This window comes from Rhinatrema bivittatum, chromosome 3 (assembly GCF_901001135.1).
Source record: "Rhinatrema bivittatum chromosome 3, aRhiBiv1.1, whole genome shotgun sequence".
Lineage (NCBI taxonomy): Eukaryota > Metazoa > Chordata > Amphibia > Gymnophiona > Rhinatrematidae > Rhinatrema > Rhinatrema bivittatum.
In genome coordinates, this window is record NC_042617.1 from 244,032,277 (window position 1) to 244,047,176 (window position 14,900).

Below are 14,900 nucleotides of genomic sequence, written 5' to 3' on the forward strand. Positions count from 1 at the left end.
TGATGTTACTGACTAGGACTACACACCTGTTAGGAGTCTGCTGTTACCAAAAATAATCGGGCATTAGTCATGGACAGAGAAATGGATCTACTTATGAGTCTGATTTTTCTTAGGTGTGCAGGGATGTTTTCACCTATGTCTGAGAATTGGATCAGTAAGTTCCTGTTCATACCCCAGATCAGTCCAAACTCCTGGATTTTACCTCTCTGCCAGCAGATGGAGACAGAGAAGAAAAGCTTTACTGGCACTGCTACTTAACCTAGAGTGCCACCTGCAGTCCCTCATATTTCTCTGTCTCCAGCAGATGGTAGAGGTGTAAAACCTAGAGTCTGGAGTCAAAATAAAAAAAAATTAAAAATGAAGATCTAAACTAGATGGTTAAGTCCCTGGTGAGGGTCATCCTCCTTGGTTGAGGTGGTTGAGCAGGGGTGTTGGTGACCTTTGGTGTGACTTTTCCCAGGATACTAAGGGAGTTTCGAATAGCTGGTGGTCCAGTTCCCTCGATCTCCTGGAAAACCCTTGAACCAGCAACTGCTCTGCAGCATTCAGGAAAGTACTCTGTTTTGTTTTTATCTGTAAAGTTAAATTAAAAAAGAGAAATTCTGACAAGGGGCTTGGAGAGGGATTCTCAATTCTGGCAGGCCCTGTGAGTAATCGGTGATCATGCCAGACACAGGTGAGAGTTAGTGGTAGCTCAGGGTCCTGGCATTGACAAGACCGTTGTGGTGAGCAAGTAAGAGGCGGTGCATGTGGGTCGCATATGGTGCCGGCCTAGGATCTCGGCAAGGCCTGCCGCTTGTGTGGGAATATGTGCTCGTCATCCGTGCGGGTTTGTGTGCGCACAGCATCTCCGGTGGAGAGGGCAGCTCAGACGGTATTTGCTCAGTTTTCAGCACATAAAGCTTAAGTGCGTAATAGTGCTGACTCCAATTTGGCACATAAAAGGCCATCGCGGTTGTCTGATTCTTTTCCTGTGGGCGGGCATTTTGAGTGCATGCACAGCAGCACGAGAGGTACTCAGGATGGCAATGGATTCCCCTCCTCTCTTTTTGTCTGCCATGCAGAGTCCCGTAGTGAGGCAGGAAGCCTCTGAAAATGAGGAGACCTGAATGCATGAGAATTCTGGAGATTCTCAGGCCTTTTTCCTCATATTTTGTGATAGGCTCTGTGGAGAAGTATCTGGCTAGAATAGTTAGCAGGGGAGCAGCAGCCTCATACCCAGGGTCTGTGACAAGGTGGTGCACGACTTGCAAAATGGCGCAAGGTGACCAACCAGAAGGCATCAGCTAACACCTGGAGGGTGCTTAGCTTAGCTGTGCAGCAGGGTGGCCCCCTAGAGGAGTCTGAGGATTCCGAAAATGATAGGCTGATGGATGAATCGCCAGGGGCGGAGTCTACTCAGAACATTTTGGATCCGGAGCAGGTGCCAGTGGCCGAATGGGACAACCTTAAGGTAGTTCAAATTTCACAGGGAGCTAGGCATCAGGCTTCCTTAGGAAGAGTCAGAACAGGAAGGAGTGGATCTCATCATGGACTGCTTGAGAGGTCAGACTAGAGCCCCTTCCTTGCCCAAGTCTGTAAGAAGTTGGTCATCAGGGTGTGGAACACCCTGGGGGACTTGTCTGAAAGTTGGAAGGGCAATGGTGAAGTGATACCCATTACTGGAGGAGACACTCAAGTTTTGTGATGCTTCCAATGGTAGATGCCTCAGTCCCAGCAGTGATCAAGAAGAATAAATAAAAACCACCATTCCAGTAGCTGGGGTTGATGGTTTCACCACAGGGCACCAAATGCTAGTTTGAGGTTTCTGCTTTGGGTATCTGGGCTGCGGCATGCAGCAGTTTGGTGCAGAGAGCTTGTTTGCGCTGGGTTCAGCAGTTACAAGTGAAGGATATTTCTTCATCCTCCATGAAGCAGACGGCGCGCTTGGAGGCAGTGGTAGCCTATGTGGCAGATACATTGTATGACTTTAATACGTCATCCTGAAATATGATGATAGTTATTTCGACCAAATAGTTGCTATTGTTAAGAAACTGTTAAGTGGAAGTTTAGTCATAGTTTGTTAGGAGCTCTCCCATTCAAAGACAAGCTATTGTTCGGGGATGATTGAGAGCATCTGGTGAAGTATCTGGGAGAGTTCAAGGGGCATAAATTACTGGAGGGCAAGTTGAAGGAGGGAAAGAGAACTTTTCCGGTCCATTCACATTTTACAGACTATAGGAGATATCTGCAGAGCAAATGCCCTTTAGCAGTTCAAAGGCGAAGTTCGGACAGGACTCAGTCCTTTCAAGGTGGACAGAATTTGACCCTAGATAGCCCTGATCGGGGAACCGAGGGAGCTAAGTCTTTGCAAGGAAGCGAGGCTGGTCTAACTCTTCTCTTCTGGCTGTCAGGGGGTTATTAGCCCACAGAAGTGTTAAAAGATGGCTGCGCATTAAAATTTGCTTACCTAGTGTGGGAAACCTCTTTCGCTCCACACACCAAATAGGTGGCATTTCGTGGCACGATGGACAACTTGCTGAAGCTGGGGGTGATAGTACTGGTTTCCTTGGAGAAACAAATAAAATGTCGTTCCATTTATTTTGTGGTCCCGAAAAAGGGGACATTGTCTGATTTTGGATTTAAAGAAGGTGACTGCGGCCCTCGGGGCAAGGTTGAGTATGGAAATGTGGCGTTCGGTTATTGCAGTAGTTCACAAGGATGTTGTGTGAGAATCCATTCGAGCCATTGCAGGATTTAACCTTAAAGGTGGGGGGTTTTTTTGGGTGGTGGTTTGATTGACCAGAAGAATTTCAGAGCATCAGGTGTTGCGAACAGAGCCCTCATTTCTGCTGAAGGTAGTTTTGGCTTTTTATCTTAGTCAAACAGTGGAATTTCCCGCCCTTTCCTAAGTTGGATTTGAAGCAGGCATTGTTGAGGTATGTCAAGATGACTAATAGTTTTCGCAGATCGGATAATCTCTTTGTACTTTGGAATGGACCAAGGAATGGGTGCAAAGCATCCAAGCTACTATTGCATGCTGGCTCTAGAACGCAATTGGCTCAGCATGCATTTGCAGCAATAGTCAGTATGGTGCCAGAGGGTCGAAGGGCTCACTTGACTCAGGCGCAGGTGACTCCATGGGCCAAGTGTCAGCTGTGTTTTCGCCACAGGAAATTTGTTGGGCAGCTGCTTGGAAGTCTTTAAACGCTTTCACCAGACATTGCTGATTGGATGTCCGAAATCCGAACTCCACCAGTCTGAGAGGGAGTGGATTGCGAGCGGAGTTATCAGATTCCCACCCAAAATAGAGGAACTTGGGTACATTCTAGGAGTCTGGTCTGATCTGGGTTATAAACAGGAAAGGAAAATTGATTCTTACCTGCTAATTTTCATTCCTGGAATACCACAGATCAGTCCAGACCCCACCCATTCAGGAAAGCCCGCTCATCATGGCAGTATGTACTGATGCAGAGTACCTTGTTTTCGTTAAATGATCTTCTGCTTAGTGTTTGAATGAGTTTTCGATAGAAGCTTTGCTTCCTCTTGCTCATAGAGGGGTGTTTAGGTTGTTATTTATTGTTATAGTTACTCTTATCCTGGCTTTTGTACAGGATTGTCCAAGAGGAAAAGAGGTGACAAAACATTTTTAGGATATATAAGAAAGAAGGAAAACCCGAAGTGGTATAGTGAAATTGAAAGGTGATGAGGAGCAATGTGTCTAGACAAACGAGGAAATGGCGGAAATATTAAACAAATACTTCAGTTTGATGTTTACTAAAAAAGATCCTGGAGAAGGGCCATTGCTGGGTGACAAGACCGTAGTAGGGAGTGGGCTAGACACAACTCCTTTTACAGAAGAGTATGTATGGGAAGAGCTAGGAAAACTGAATGTGGACAAGTCCATGGGGCTGGATGAGGTACATCCCAGGATATGAGAACTCAGATGTCCTGGTGGGTCCATTAAATGACCTGTTCAATAGATCCCTGGAAACTGGAGTAGTGCTGTGAGATTGGAGAAGAACGGTTGTGGTCCCACTAAATAAGAGTGGCAGCAGAGAGGAGGCTGGAAACTACAGGCTGATTAGCCTCACCTTAGTGGTAGGAAAATTAATGGACACTCAGTTCAGTTTCTTTCAGCAATCTACAATCCAGTAAGTTGCTGGACCTGAGGCAGCATGGATTCACCAGAGGAAGGTCCTGTCAGACAAATCTGATTAACATTTTTGATTGGGTGACCAGAGAATTGGATCGAGGAAGAGCACTCTATGCCATCTACTTGGATTTCAGCAAAGCTTTTGATATTGTCCCATATAGGAAGCTTGTGAACAAAATGAGAAGCTTTGGAGTGAGCACCAAGGTGGTGGTGTGGATTACAAACTGGCAAATGGAACCTATTCTGAAGAGAGAGCCATGTGAAGTGGAATGCCACAGGGATCAGTATTGGGACCAGTTCTGTTCAATATCTTTGAGCGATATTGCAGAAGGGATAGAAGGTAAAGTTTGTCTATTTGCGGATGATACCAAGACCTGCAACAGAGTGGGCATGCCTGAAGGAGTAGAGAGAATGAAAAGTGATTTACGAAAGCTTGAAGAGTGGTCAAAGATTTGGTGGCTGGGATTCAATGCTAAGAAGTGCAGAGCATGTATCTAGGATGCAGTAATCCAAAAGAACTGTATGTGATGGGGGGTGGGGGAAAGGCTGATGTGCATGGACCAAGATTGGGATCTTGGGATGATAGTCTCTGGTGATCTGAAGATGGTGAAGCAATGTGACAAGGCGATGACTAAAGCCAGAAGAATGCATGGGGATAACACTGTGGATCCCTAAAGGCTAAAGGATGGAAATGAAGAAAAGGGTGCATGGAGTAACTTGCTGGTGCAATGGTTACTACCCTTAACCAATAAGCTTTGATACTGTTGATGCAACTCCATCATTTTTTTTTTTTTTTTTAGAAGAATGGACCAGCCTCTTATTGTGCGGCCTTGCTGCCTCTGGCCCCTTGACTGGAATTATCCCAAGTGGAATTACGCAGACCCTGAAAGGATTATTGCCACCCTGATCCTTGCTTCTGAGATGAGAACCCCCCTGTTGGAGCGATACCCTCTCTTCGACTTATCTTCAGGCAGCTTTAGCCCTTTGGACTCCCCCCAAAAGTTTTACTAATTGCTACAGATCCTAACCACACACTAACATCCCCTTAAAGAGATCACTGAGCTGGGACTTGGACCAGATGCCCATTGACTAATTGTGTAACCAAAGAAAACGTCTAGCTGATATCACTGACACCATAATCTTGCTTCAACGGCAAGGCATACCAGGGAATTGGATTCAGCAGTAATCAATGAGGACCCTGACTTTTACAATGTAGAAAACGAGTACGTATGGGTGTAACGGGGAATTGGATTCAAACAGCAACCAATGAGGGCCCTGACTTTTATAGTCTGGGAAACTGATAAGCATGGGATAACCTACACACCACAGCAGATACTACCATAAGCTTACTGGGCAGATTGGATGTAGCCCTTTTCTGTCACCATTTCTATGTTTTTATGTTTCTGTGTTTATAAGGGCTATTCCATATAAACAGAATATAAATCTTTTAAATAAAATAAATAAGTCATATGTTTGTAGTAATCCACCTATTCTTATGGATGTTGATAAGAATTTAGAGAGATGGAGTCGTTTTCCTCTATCTTTGCAGGGTAGAATTGTGTTAATCCAAATGATGATTTTTACCTTATTTATGTGTTGCAAATGCTGTGATTGTATTGTGGGCCAAGGATATTAATTTTTTTACTCGTTCCTGTTCCAAATTTCTCTGGAAAGGGGAAAAGGCCAAGATTGACCTTGTGCAGAGATGATGAAGGTCTTAAATGTCCAAATTTAAAATTTTACAACATGGCTTGTCTCCTTAAAAGTTTAGGGGATTGGATAGCCTCTGAGTTCTTTCCTTCAGATTGGGCAGCAGATGTTTCTATTAGTGTGCATCGGCTAGGCCCAAAAATGCAGTTAATCAGAGGCCTAGAGTTGTCATTGCAAAGTTGCTAAATTATACACCCAAGCTGCAAATATTGCAAGGTTATAGGAAGAAAATAGAAGTTCACTTTTGAGCAACAGAAGATTTTAATATTTCAAGACTTCTCACTGCAGGTCTCAAATCAGCACAAGGAGTTTTCCTCAATGTGCACTGAATTAACGCACAGGCAAGTATGTTTCACTTTTCAATATCCAGCCAGTCTGCGGGTCTGGCATCAAGGATCCATACGTGTCTTCGTCCAAGTGATTGCTGCAGTGGAATTTGTGAAGTCATTGCCAAGCAGTGTCCCCAGTGAGAAACATGATTGAGTACACACCATTTTCAGAAAATTGTGAACTATTTGCTTGTGACTATAAATAACATGGTGTTACAATTAGAGGGGATAAGTAGCGACGTATGCTGGGCTTGCTTAAATACGTTTGATGCAATTCAACATTTCTCTCTGCTTTAACGGCAAGGCATAATGAGGAATTAGATTCAAACAGCAACCAACAAGGGTCCTGACTTTTATGGTGTGGGAAACCATACACTATGGTGTAACCTACACGGCACAGCAGGTACTACCATAGGCTTACTGGGCAGCTGTGGCTCATATGATATTTGGAAGTGACTAATGACTTCTCTAGATCCAACAAGTTGTTTGTCTTGTTCACAGACATTATCAGCTGGACATCTTGGCCAAGGAGGATATGGATTTTTTAGCATATGGATAGGTGGATCCAGAACCAATGGGTTATGCATCTCTACCAGCAGATGGAGACTGAGCAAAGCTGACATCACAGTATATATATACATACCCCTGCAGTGACATCAGCCCGCCAGTATTCTCTGTCTCCAGCAGATGGTGGACGTGCATCTCCCTACTGGGGATTGCTTAAAATAATTTTCAGAAGAGAAGGAGATTTATTTGACCTTATGGTCTCTCCCTCAATTGAGAATTCCGGAGGTGAAATCTTCGATCCCTCCCTCAGATGAGTGCCTTGGTTCGATAGCTGATTTTTCAGCTGGTGTGGACTTAGCTGTAAAAAACAAAACAAAACAAAAAACAAAAAAAACCCCAGCTAAACGGCAAGCAGGTGCAGGAAGCCGAGCACTGCAGTGATGGTCCTTACCCAGACATCCCAGACCGGGGTGCAGGCTTAGGTAGTAGAGCTTCTCAATGAAGGTGTGCTGACCCTACCCTGGGAACAGGAGATAAGGGGTTGCCTCTCTTTCTTTTTTATCGGAGGTGTGTCGATCATGCAGACCAGTGGATTCTGGAGGTGATAAGAGATACCATATTTTTCGCTCCATAAGACGCACCTGACCAAAAGACTCACCTAGGATTCAGAGTGGGAAAATTTAAAAAAAAAAAAAAATGGTGTGCTAAACCGGCTCTGTTCCCGTGCGTCTATGCATCTTATGGAGCAAATTAGGGGAGGACATAAAATGTTTTTTGGGTTTTTTTGTCCCCAATTCCCCAATCCAACCCTTTAAATTAAATTAACTGCAACCCCCCACAACTCTTCAGCCTGCGGACTGTGGTTTAAGTGCCCACATCTCAAGAAAATACAGGTTGATATGCCATTTTTTTCGTTGTGCCCAAGGAGGAGGGCTCTTTTCACCCCATCCTAGATCGCAAGGAAGTCAACCGTCCTTTGCGGGTGACTCATTTTCTCATGGAAACCTTACACTCAGTGATAATGGCAGTACAGTTGGGGGGAGTTTGTCTCTGGACTTGTCCAAGGCATATTTTCATATTCCCATCCGGCTAAATCACAGATTTCTGCTTTTTGCAGTTTTGGGGCATCATTATCAGTTTCGAGCACTATCTTCTGGTTTGGCCACCACGCCCAGAACTTTTTCCAAAGTTATTGTGGTGATGGCGGCAAAGCTGAGAGACGATGGGATTCTGGTACATCTGTATTTAGACAACTGGCTGATTTGGGCCAAGAATCTGGAAGAGAGCCTTCAGGTCTCGCCAAGGTGATCTCCTTGTTACAGGAGCTAGGTTGTGTGGTGAACCTGGCCAAGAGCAGTCTTCAGCCAGCACAGTCACTGGAATATCTTGGTGTTCAGTTTGACACGAAGCAGGGCAGGGTGTTCCTGCCAGAGGGCCACATTCAGAAGCTGATGGCACAGGTGTGTCTATTGATGAACACAATACGTCCAACAGTGTGGTCTTATCTACAGGCACTCTGATGGTGGCAATTCTGGAGGTGGTGCCGTGGGCGAGGGCACATATACATCCTTTTCAGTGCACTCTGCTGTTTCGTTTGAACCCACAGTCTCAGGATTATTCAATTCAGCTCCACCTACCGATACAGATCTGCCTACACCTGCAGTGGTGGTTGCAAGTGGATCATCTAAGAAAGGGACTTTCCCTAAGATCATCGGACTGGCTAGTACTCACGACAGATATGAGCCTCCAGGTTGTAGAGCTCACTGTCAGGAGCTGATAGCGTAAGGGTGCTTGAGTACTGAAGAGTCTCTCTAGAGCATCAGTCGGCTAGAAGCCCATGCCATCCGGTTGGCATGCTTGCAATTTGACAGCTAATCTCAGGGTCGAGTGGCCGGATAATGTCAGACAATGAAATGACAGTGGCTTACATCAATTGGCAGGGAGGAACTAAGAGTCAGCAAGTGTTGCAGGAAATAGCCCACCTTATGGAAGGGCAGAAGTGCATCTTCAGGAGATCTGTCTCGCACATTGCAGCAAAAGACAATTTAAGAGCGGACTTTCTCAGCAGACAGTCTGGATCCAGGAGAATGGGAATTGTCAAATGAGGCATTAAAGCTTGTAGTGGATTGTGGGTGTTGCGCAGGAGGTGGACCCTTGGGCTGAGGTGGGGTTGACACTACCTGCAGGGCGAGCCCTACGGGTCCCCACCATCGGCAGGCGGAGCTGGCTGATTGACGGAGGCCAGCTGGAGCTTCGCCAATACCAGCCCTCGTTTCCCGCAGGTTGAGCCTTTGGGTACTGGGGCTGCCTGGTCTTAGGTGGGCCTCCGTCCAAGGTCTTCCCAGAAGTGATGTGAGAATCAGCCAGGGGCCAGCAGCGGTGACTGAGACTGGAGAACATGTCCAGACAAGGCAGAGTCCCGGAGACTCGGACGCCAAGGAGAATTTGGGAGCAAGACATTGGGCGCCTGAGTATGAACAGGCTGAAGCCTGAGAGGCCAAGTCCAGAATAGATTCAGTAGAGGCATGGTAGAGCAGGCTGTGATCAGGGCAGGCGGCAAACGAGGAGTAGTGACAAAATGGACACGGGTCAAACAAGGTGTGTCAAGCAGGAACGGTAGTCAGACAAAGCAGGAGTGAAGCTAGGTATCAAGCAGGGTAGACACGGAACTCAGGAATCAGGAACACACACGAAGCAGGAATACAGAGGAAACGTAGGAATGAGCAACTAAGCACACGCCAAGCATGGTGACCTGTTGCCAAGCCAAGGAAGCACTGGCTGGGCCTGGCCTTATATACCAGGATCCAGTGACGTCGTCATCCGGGGCCATGGAGTGGATTCCCGCCATGGCCTCTTTAAAGGTCGACCAGTTGCGTGCGGGCCTAGGGAGAGGCATGGCGCGAGACTACTGCGTCTCCCCGTGGAACTGGGACATCCTCTGAGGAGCTGGGAGCAACAGAAGCAGCCCAAGCAAGGAAGCGGCTGCCCACGGCTGCAAGAGATGTGGAACCAGGTAAGTGGGCCTGACTGCGGGCCTGCCGTGGCCGGCACACGCAACAGTGAGGCCTTCAGTTTCTGGAACTGCTGCCGACTTCTTACAATGGGAAGGTTCCTCACTTCTTCAGTCGCAGAAGAGATCAAATGTCCTTGGGCATCAGTGCAGGAGTGGCCAGAGGGCAAGCTATAATGTATGCCTTTCCCCCATGGCCCAGGTTGGGCAGAATGATTCAGAGGATTGAGTCATAAGGGGAAAGTGCTTCTGGTGGTACCAGATTGGCCCAGAAAACCCTGGCATGCAGATTTGCGAAGGCTCCTGTTCTCCATAGGGGAGTAAACAGGGCGAGCCGGTTTTGCGGGCTACTATAGCCGCTGAATTACGGAGGTAGTCACAGCCATGTATGTAGATGCTGAGCAGCTGTTGCCTAGTCAGATTAGGGCTCATTCCACTAGGGCTCAGGCAGTGACATTAGCAGAAGTTACTGTTGTCTTCTGTTGACATTTGCCGAGCTGCAACATGGTCCTACTTAAACATCTTTTCCAGGAATTACCACCTGGATGTGCAGGCCCAGGAGGATACAACCTTTGCATGTGCAGTGTTAATTGGAATTGGCTGCCTCCTGCCCTTTTCGGGAGTAGCTTTGGTGCATCCCCACTGGTTCTGGATCCACCTGTCCATATGCTAAGAGAGGAGAAATTACTACTTACCTGATAACTTCCTGTTCTTTAATAAGGACAGGTGGATCCCTTTCCTGCCCTTGGCTGCTGGAAGGTTGTGCCTTTGTCCTCCTGTGTGGCTGTGTGTTCCAGGGGTAACTGGTAAGTGTTACTCCAATCCCTAGACTAGTGTTATTACACTCCTTGTCTGAGCTCAGTGTTTTCCTGTTGGCTGAGTGCTAGAATGGTTTTCCGTTAATAATCAAGTTTTGTTAGCTTATCACAGCTGGCTTTTGCGGAGAATACTGGCTGGCTGATGTCATTGCAGGGGTATATATACTGGGATGTCAGCTTTGCTCAGTCTCCTTCAGCTGGTAGAGGTGCATAAACCTACTGGTTCTGGATCCACCCATTCTTGTTAAAGAAAAGGAAATTATCAGGTAAGTAATAATTTCTCCTTTCGGAGCTGGTTGACTCAAAGCAGCACTTACTTCTTCCCACCCAGTTTAGGGGAGTTTTGGTACTTCCCACAAGTGCTGCATGGACATGGAAGAAAATCTGTACAGGGTCTTTGGTGAGGCCTCACCAAAGCCAGCGAGTGCCTTATTGGGTGCTCAATTTGAGTGGATAAGTTGGTCTGCACAGATAGGCCTTAAATGTGATGATTTTTTTTTTTTTTTAATACAAATAACTTTTCCTGGATGTTCAGCAGAACATTTATACAGATGTTCCCCTGGATTTCCAGTTATCCGAATATGGGTTGGAGTGACATTGTCCAGACATCACCCTCCCAACACAGACAGGCAGCCCTTAGTATCCAGAGTACAGAACAATGAAATGCTCATTTTTTACTTCCATTGGTTTGGTTTCTAGATGCACTTTGCTGGGTTTATAGCTTTTTCAGATGAATGAATAACTTTGCTCTTTCATTTACAGGGCAACATGCTTGCTTTTAAACTATATTTAATAAAAAAAAAACATTCTCAGCAGTTGTCTCTTCTTTCAGGATTAAGATGCTGGAGATGTTTGCTGAGAAACGTCTTGAATGGGTTTTGTCACAGTTAATTGAGCCTCCAAGAGCAGAGTCTCTGCAGGCTTCCAAGCTCCGCCTACATGACCTGGGGGCTTTGACACCAGATGAAAAGCTGACTCCACTTGGCTACCATTTGGCCTCTCTACCTGTTGATGTTAGAATAGGCAAACTTATGCTCTTTGGAGCCATTTTCCGCTGCTTGGATCCTGCTCTGACTATTGCAGCAAGTCTGGCTTTCAAATCCCCATTTGTAAGTATTCTTGTATATTGGAAACTTCCTGTGAAAGATATATATAAATAATGTGCTTAAATATTCATGAGGGCATAGTAGACTGTCTAACTTATAGCCCTACTTCTTAACATAAGACTTGCCATACTGGCTCAGACCAAAGATCCATCAAGCCCAGTATCCTGTTTCAAATAGTGGCCAATCCAGATAATAAATACCTGGCAGGATCCCAAGAGTAGATAGATTCCAAGCTGCTTATCCCAAGAATAAGCAGTGGATATCTGAAACTCTACCTTAATAATGGTTAATGGACTTTTCCTCCAGGATCTTGTCCAAACCTTTTTTAAACACAGCTATACTAATAGCTTTCACTACATCCATGTAGTGAAGAATTTGTCTTAAGCGGATGGGTTAGCATTTTACATTATACCTCTTCCTTTCCACCCCTCATTTTTCTGGATTACTTTGGATAACTAACTTCGAGGGTACTTTTTTTCCCCATCGACTTTGTACCAGTTTTAAAAGGGAAAATTTTGTCTTTGAAAATTGCCTAAAAGTACCTGCACAACTTTGCACCTGCTTTTTGGGCAGATAACTTTACCTGGAAAAAAATATGCATATAATTTTGAAAACTTAAGTGTACATGTAATTTCAAACCTCTTCCCTACCCCATCACTGGGAACACCTTCTTTAAAACATGGGTAAAAGTGCATGTTTAGTGGCACTACACTTGCAATTTTACCTGCATACAGGGTAGGTAATTCTCAGAGACCCAATTTCTGTGGGTAAAGCACTGTTTTACCCATACAAATGGCTTTGAAAATTGCCCTCTTCTTCATCCAGTCAGGCCAGGCCAGTGGCTTATGCACACCAACCAGCAGATAGACTGATGTCACTCCTTATATACCTCTGTGCTAACACCAGCCTGCAAGTATTCTCTTTCTCACAGGACAAGCAGGATGGTAGTCCTCACATATGGGTGACATCACAGGATGGAGCCCAATCATGGAACACTTCTGTCAAAGTTTCCAGAACTTTGACTGACCCCTACTGGGCATGCCCAGCATGGCACTAACCCTGCAGCCAGCAGGGGTCCCCCTTCAGTCTTCTTTTTTCCGCGCAGCAGTAGCCTCGCGGTTTAGGAGCTCTGAAGAGATTCCTGACAGGAATTTTCCTCACGGAGTTAATTTAAATTTAAATTGCCCCACAGGGGTCCCTCCTCAACTTTTCTCAGGCCGCGGTACTCCGGTAAGTTTTTGACCGTCTTTCATCGATTATCGTCGAGTTTGGCCCTCGCGGCCTTCTGGCCATCGACCGTACCGCGGCTCGATTTTTTCTATGGCCATGGCGTCGGGGTTTCGTCTGTGCCCGGACTGTACTCGCACCATGTCTATCACAGACCCTCATGGAGTCTGTGTAATGTGTTTAGGCCGTGAGCATGATGTCCTGACTTGCACCAAATGTGCCCTCATGACACCAAAAGGTCGCAAAGCCAGAATGGAGAAGATGGGACTCCTCTTCCGTGCTCACACCCCGACGCCATCCATCGCATCGACGTCATCGGAACCGACACCGGCATCGACCACTGTCCGGTGACCGCCCGCCATCGACGTCTTCACGGCCATCGACTCCCGTTACTCCCCCTCAAGATCGAGGGGATCGTAGGGAGAAACATCACCATCGGCATCATAAGTCTCGGACTGTCGAGGGAGCGAAATCATCGACCTCACCACTGTCCGAGCCACCATCGAAGAAGCCCCGTCCAGGAACGGCACCGACCATTCCTGCGACCGGGACATCGAGGCCACCCTCACCCGATCGGGGTTTGGGAGTCGCGATTCCGCCTGTAAAGGTGGTCCCTCCAACTGTGCCTCCGCCTCCCTTTTCCGTCATGGAGCCGGGGCTGCTTGCTCCAGGTCTCCGGGAAGAACTGGACTGGCTGGTCCAGGAGGCCATCGACAAGGTGATGCAACCGCTCCACGTTCCTCTGGCACCGACATCGGCACCGAGAGTGGAACCGGTCACGACCCGATTCCAGCAGCACTGGCACCGCTGCTATCCCGGATGGAGGCGCTCATGACCGCCCTTCCACCGGTGATTCCCGGGTCTCCGATGGCTCCTGTGCGCTCCCCGTTGACAGCTTCATTGGGAGGAGAAACACCGTTCCGCATTCCTCCTTCGGGGGTATTGTCTCAGCCATCGATGCCATGTTGTCCCTCACCACCGATTCATTCATCGGGGGCGATACACACATCGGCGCCATTGATGCCTTCGATGCCGGCACCAATGCCCTCCAGGGCGTCCACGGTGCCCTCGGTGATTCCTTCGATTTTCTCGGAGCCTCAGCCGGGGCCTTCGGGTATCCAACCCCCTTCTTGTCCTATAGGTCAGCCTGCTGATCCTTATGACACCTGGGGTGATGATACTTCCACAGACACCGATGACTTACCTTCACCTCCCTCTCCTACTGAAAGTAGAAAGCGTTCTCCTCCAGAGGACCTTTCTTTCATTAATTTTGTGAAGGAAATGTCTGACTTGGTCCCTTTTCAGCTTCAAACGGAGCAGGATGATAGGCACCAGATGATGGAGCTTCTCAAGTTCATGGATGCCCCTAAAGCAGTGGTTCTCAACCCTGTCCTGGGGACCCCACTAGCCAGTCGGGTTTTCATGATATCCACAATGAATATGCATGAGAGAAAATTTGCATACACTGCCTCCATAGCATGCAAATTTTCTCTCATGCATATTCATTGTGGATATCATGAAAACCCGACTGGCTAGTGGGGTCCCCAGGACAGGGTTGAGAACCACTGCCCTAAAGTGATCACTTCTATTCCCATTCATCAAGTTCTTCTTGACCTCCTAAAAAAGAACTGGAAAAACCCTGGATCCATTGCTCCAGTACACAGGAAGGCTGACACTACCTATTTAGTGCATTCAGCCCCTGGCTTTCACAAATCTCAGCTCGACCACCACTCAGTTGTGGTAGAATCGGCTCAAAAGAATGCAAAAAGGACGAAGCCTCACTGCTGTACCTCTTCTGTTAAGGAACACAAGTTCCTAGACCAGAGCTTTCCAAACTTTTCATGTTGGTGACACACTTTTTAGACAAACATAATTTCGTGACACAGTAATTCAGTCTACCGGCAAACCAGAAGTTAAAGGTTAAATGAACAAAATGTATTTCAACAATTTATGTATGTTTCCTTAAATATATACATAAATAAAATGTTTCACAACACAACCTATCTCATAATAAATATTTGCAGGCTTCCACTTCCTCCATGCTGATCTCGTACATTG

General features: G+C 46.7%; 1 protein-coding gene across 9 annotated transcripts in view; it reads left to right on the forward strand.

Moving 5' to 3' along the window:
- Nucleotides 1–14,900, forward strand: part of DHX57 (DExH-box helicase 57) — a 473,349-nt gene that overhangs the window by 260,623 nt on the left and 197,826 nt on the right. For all 9 annotated transcript variants that reach the window (XM_029594371.1, XM_029594374.1, XM_029594373.1 and 6 more), the window contains one exon: nt 11,342–11,618. In XM_029594371.1, the coding sequence (XP_029450231.1) occupies nt 11,342–11,618 (277 nt within the window). The remainder of the gene's footprint in view (nt 1–11,341; nt 11,619–14,900) is intronic.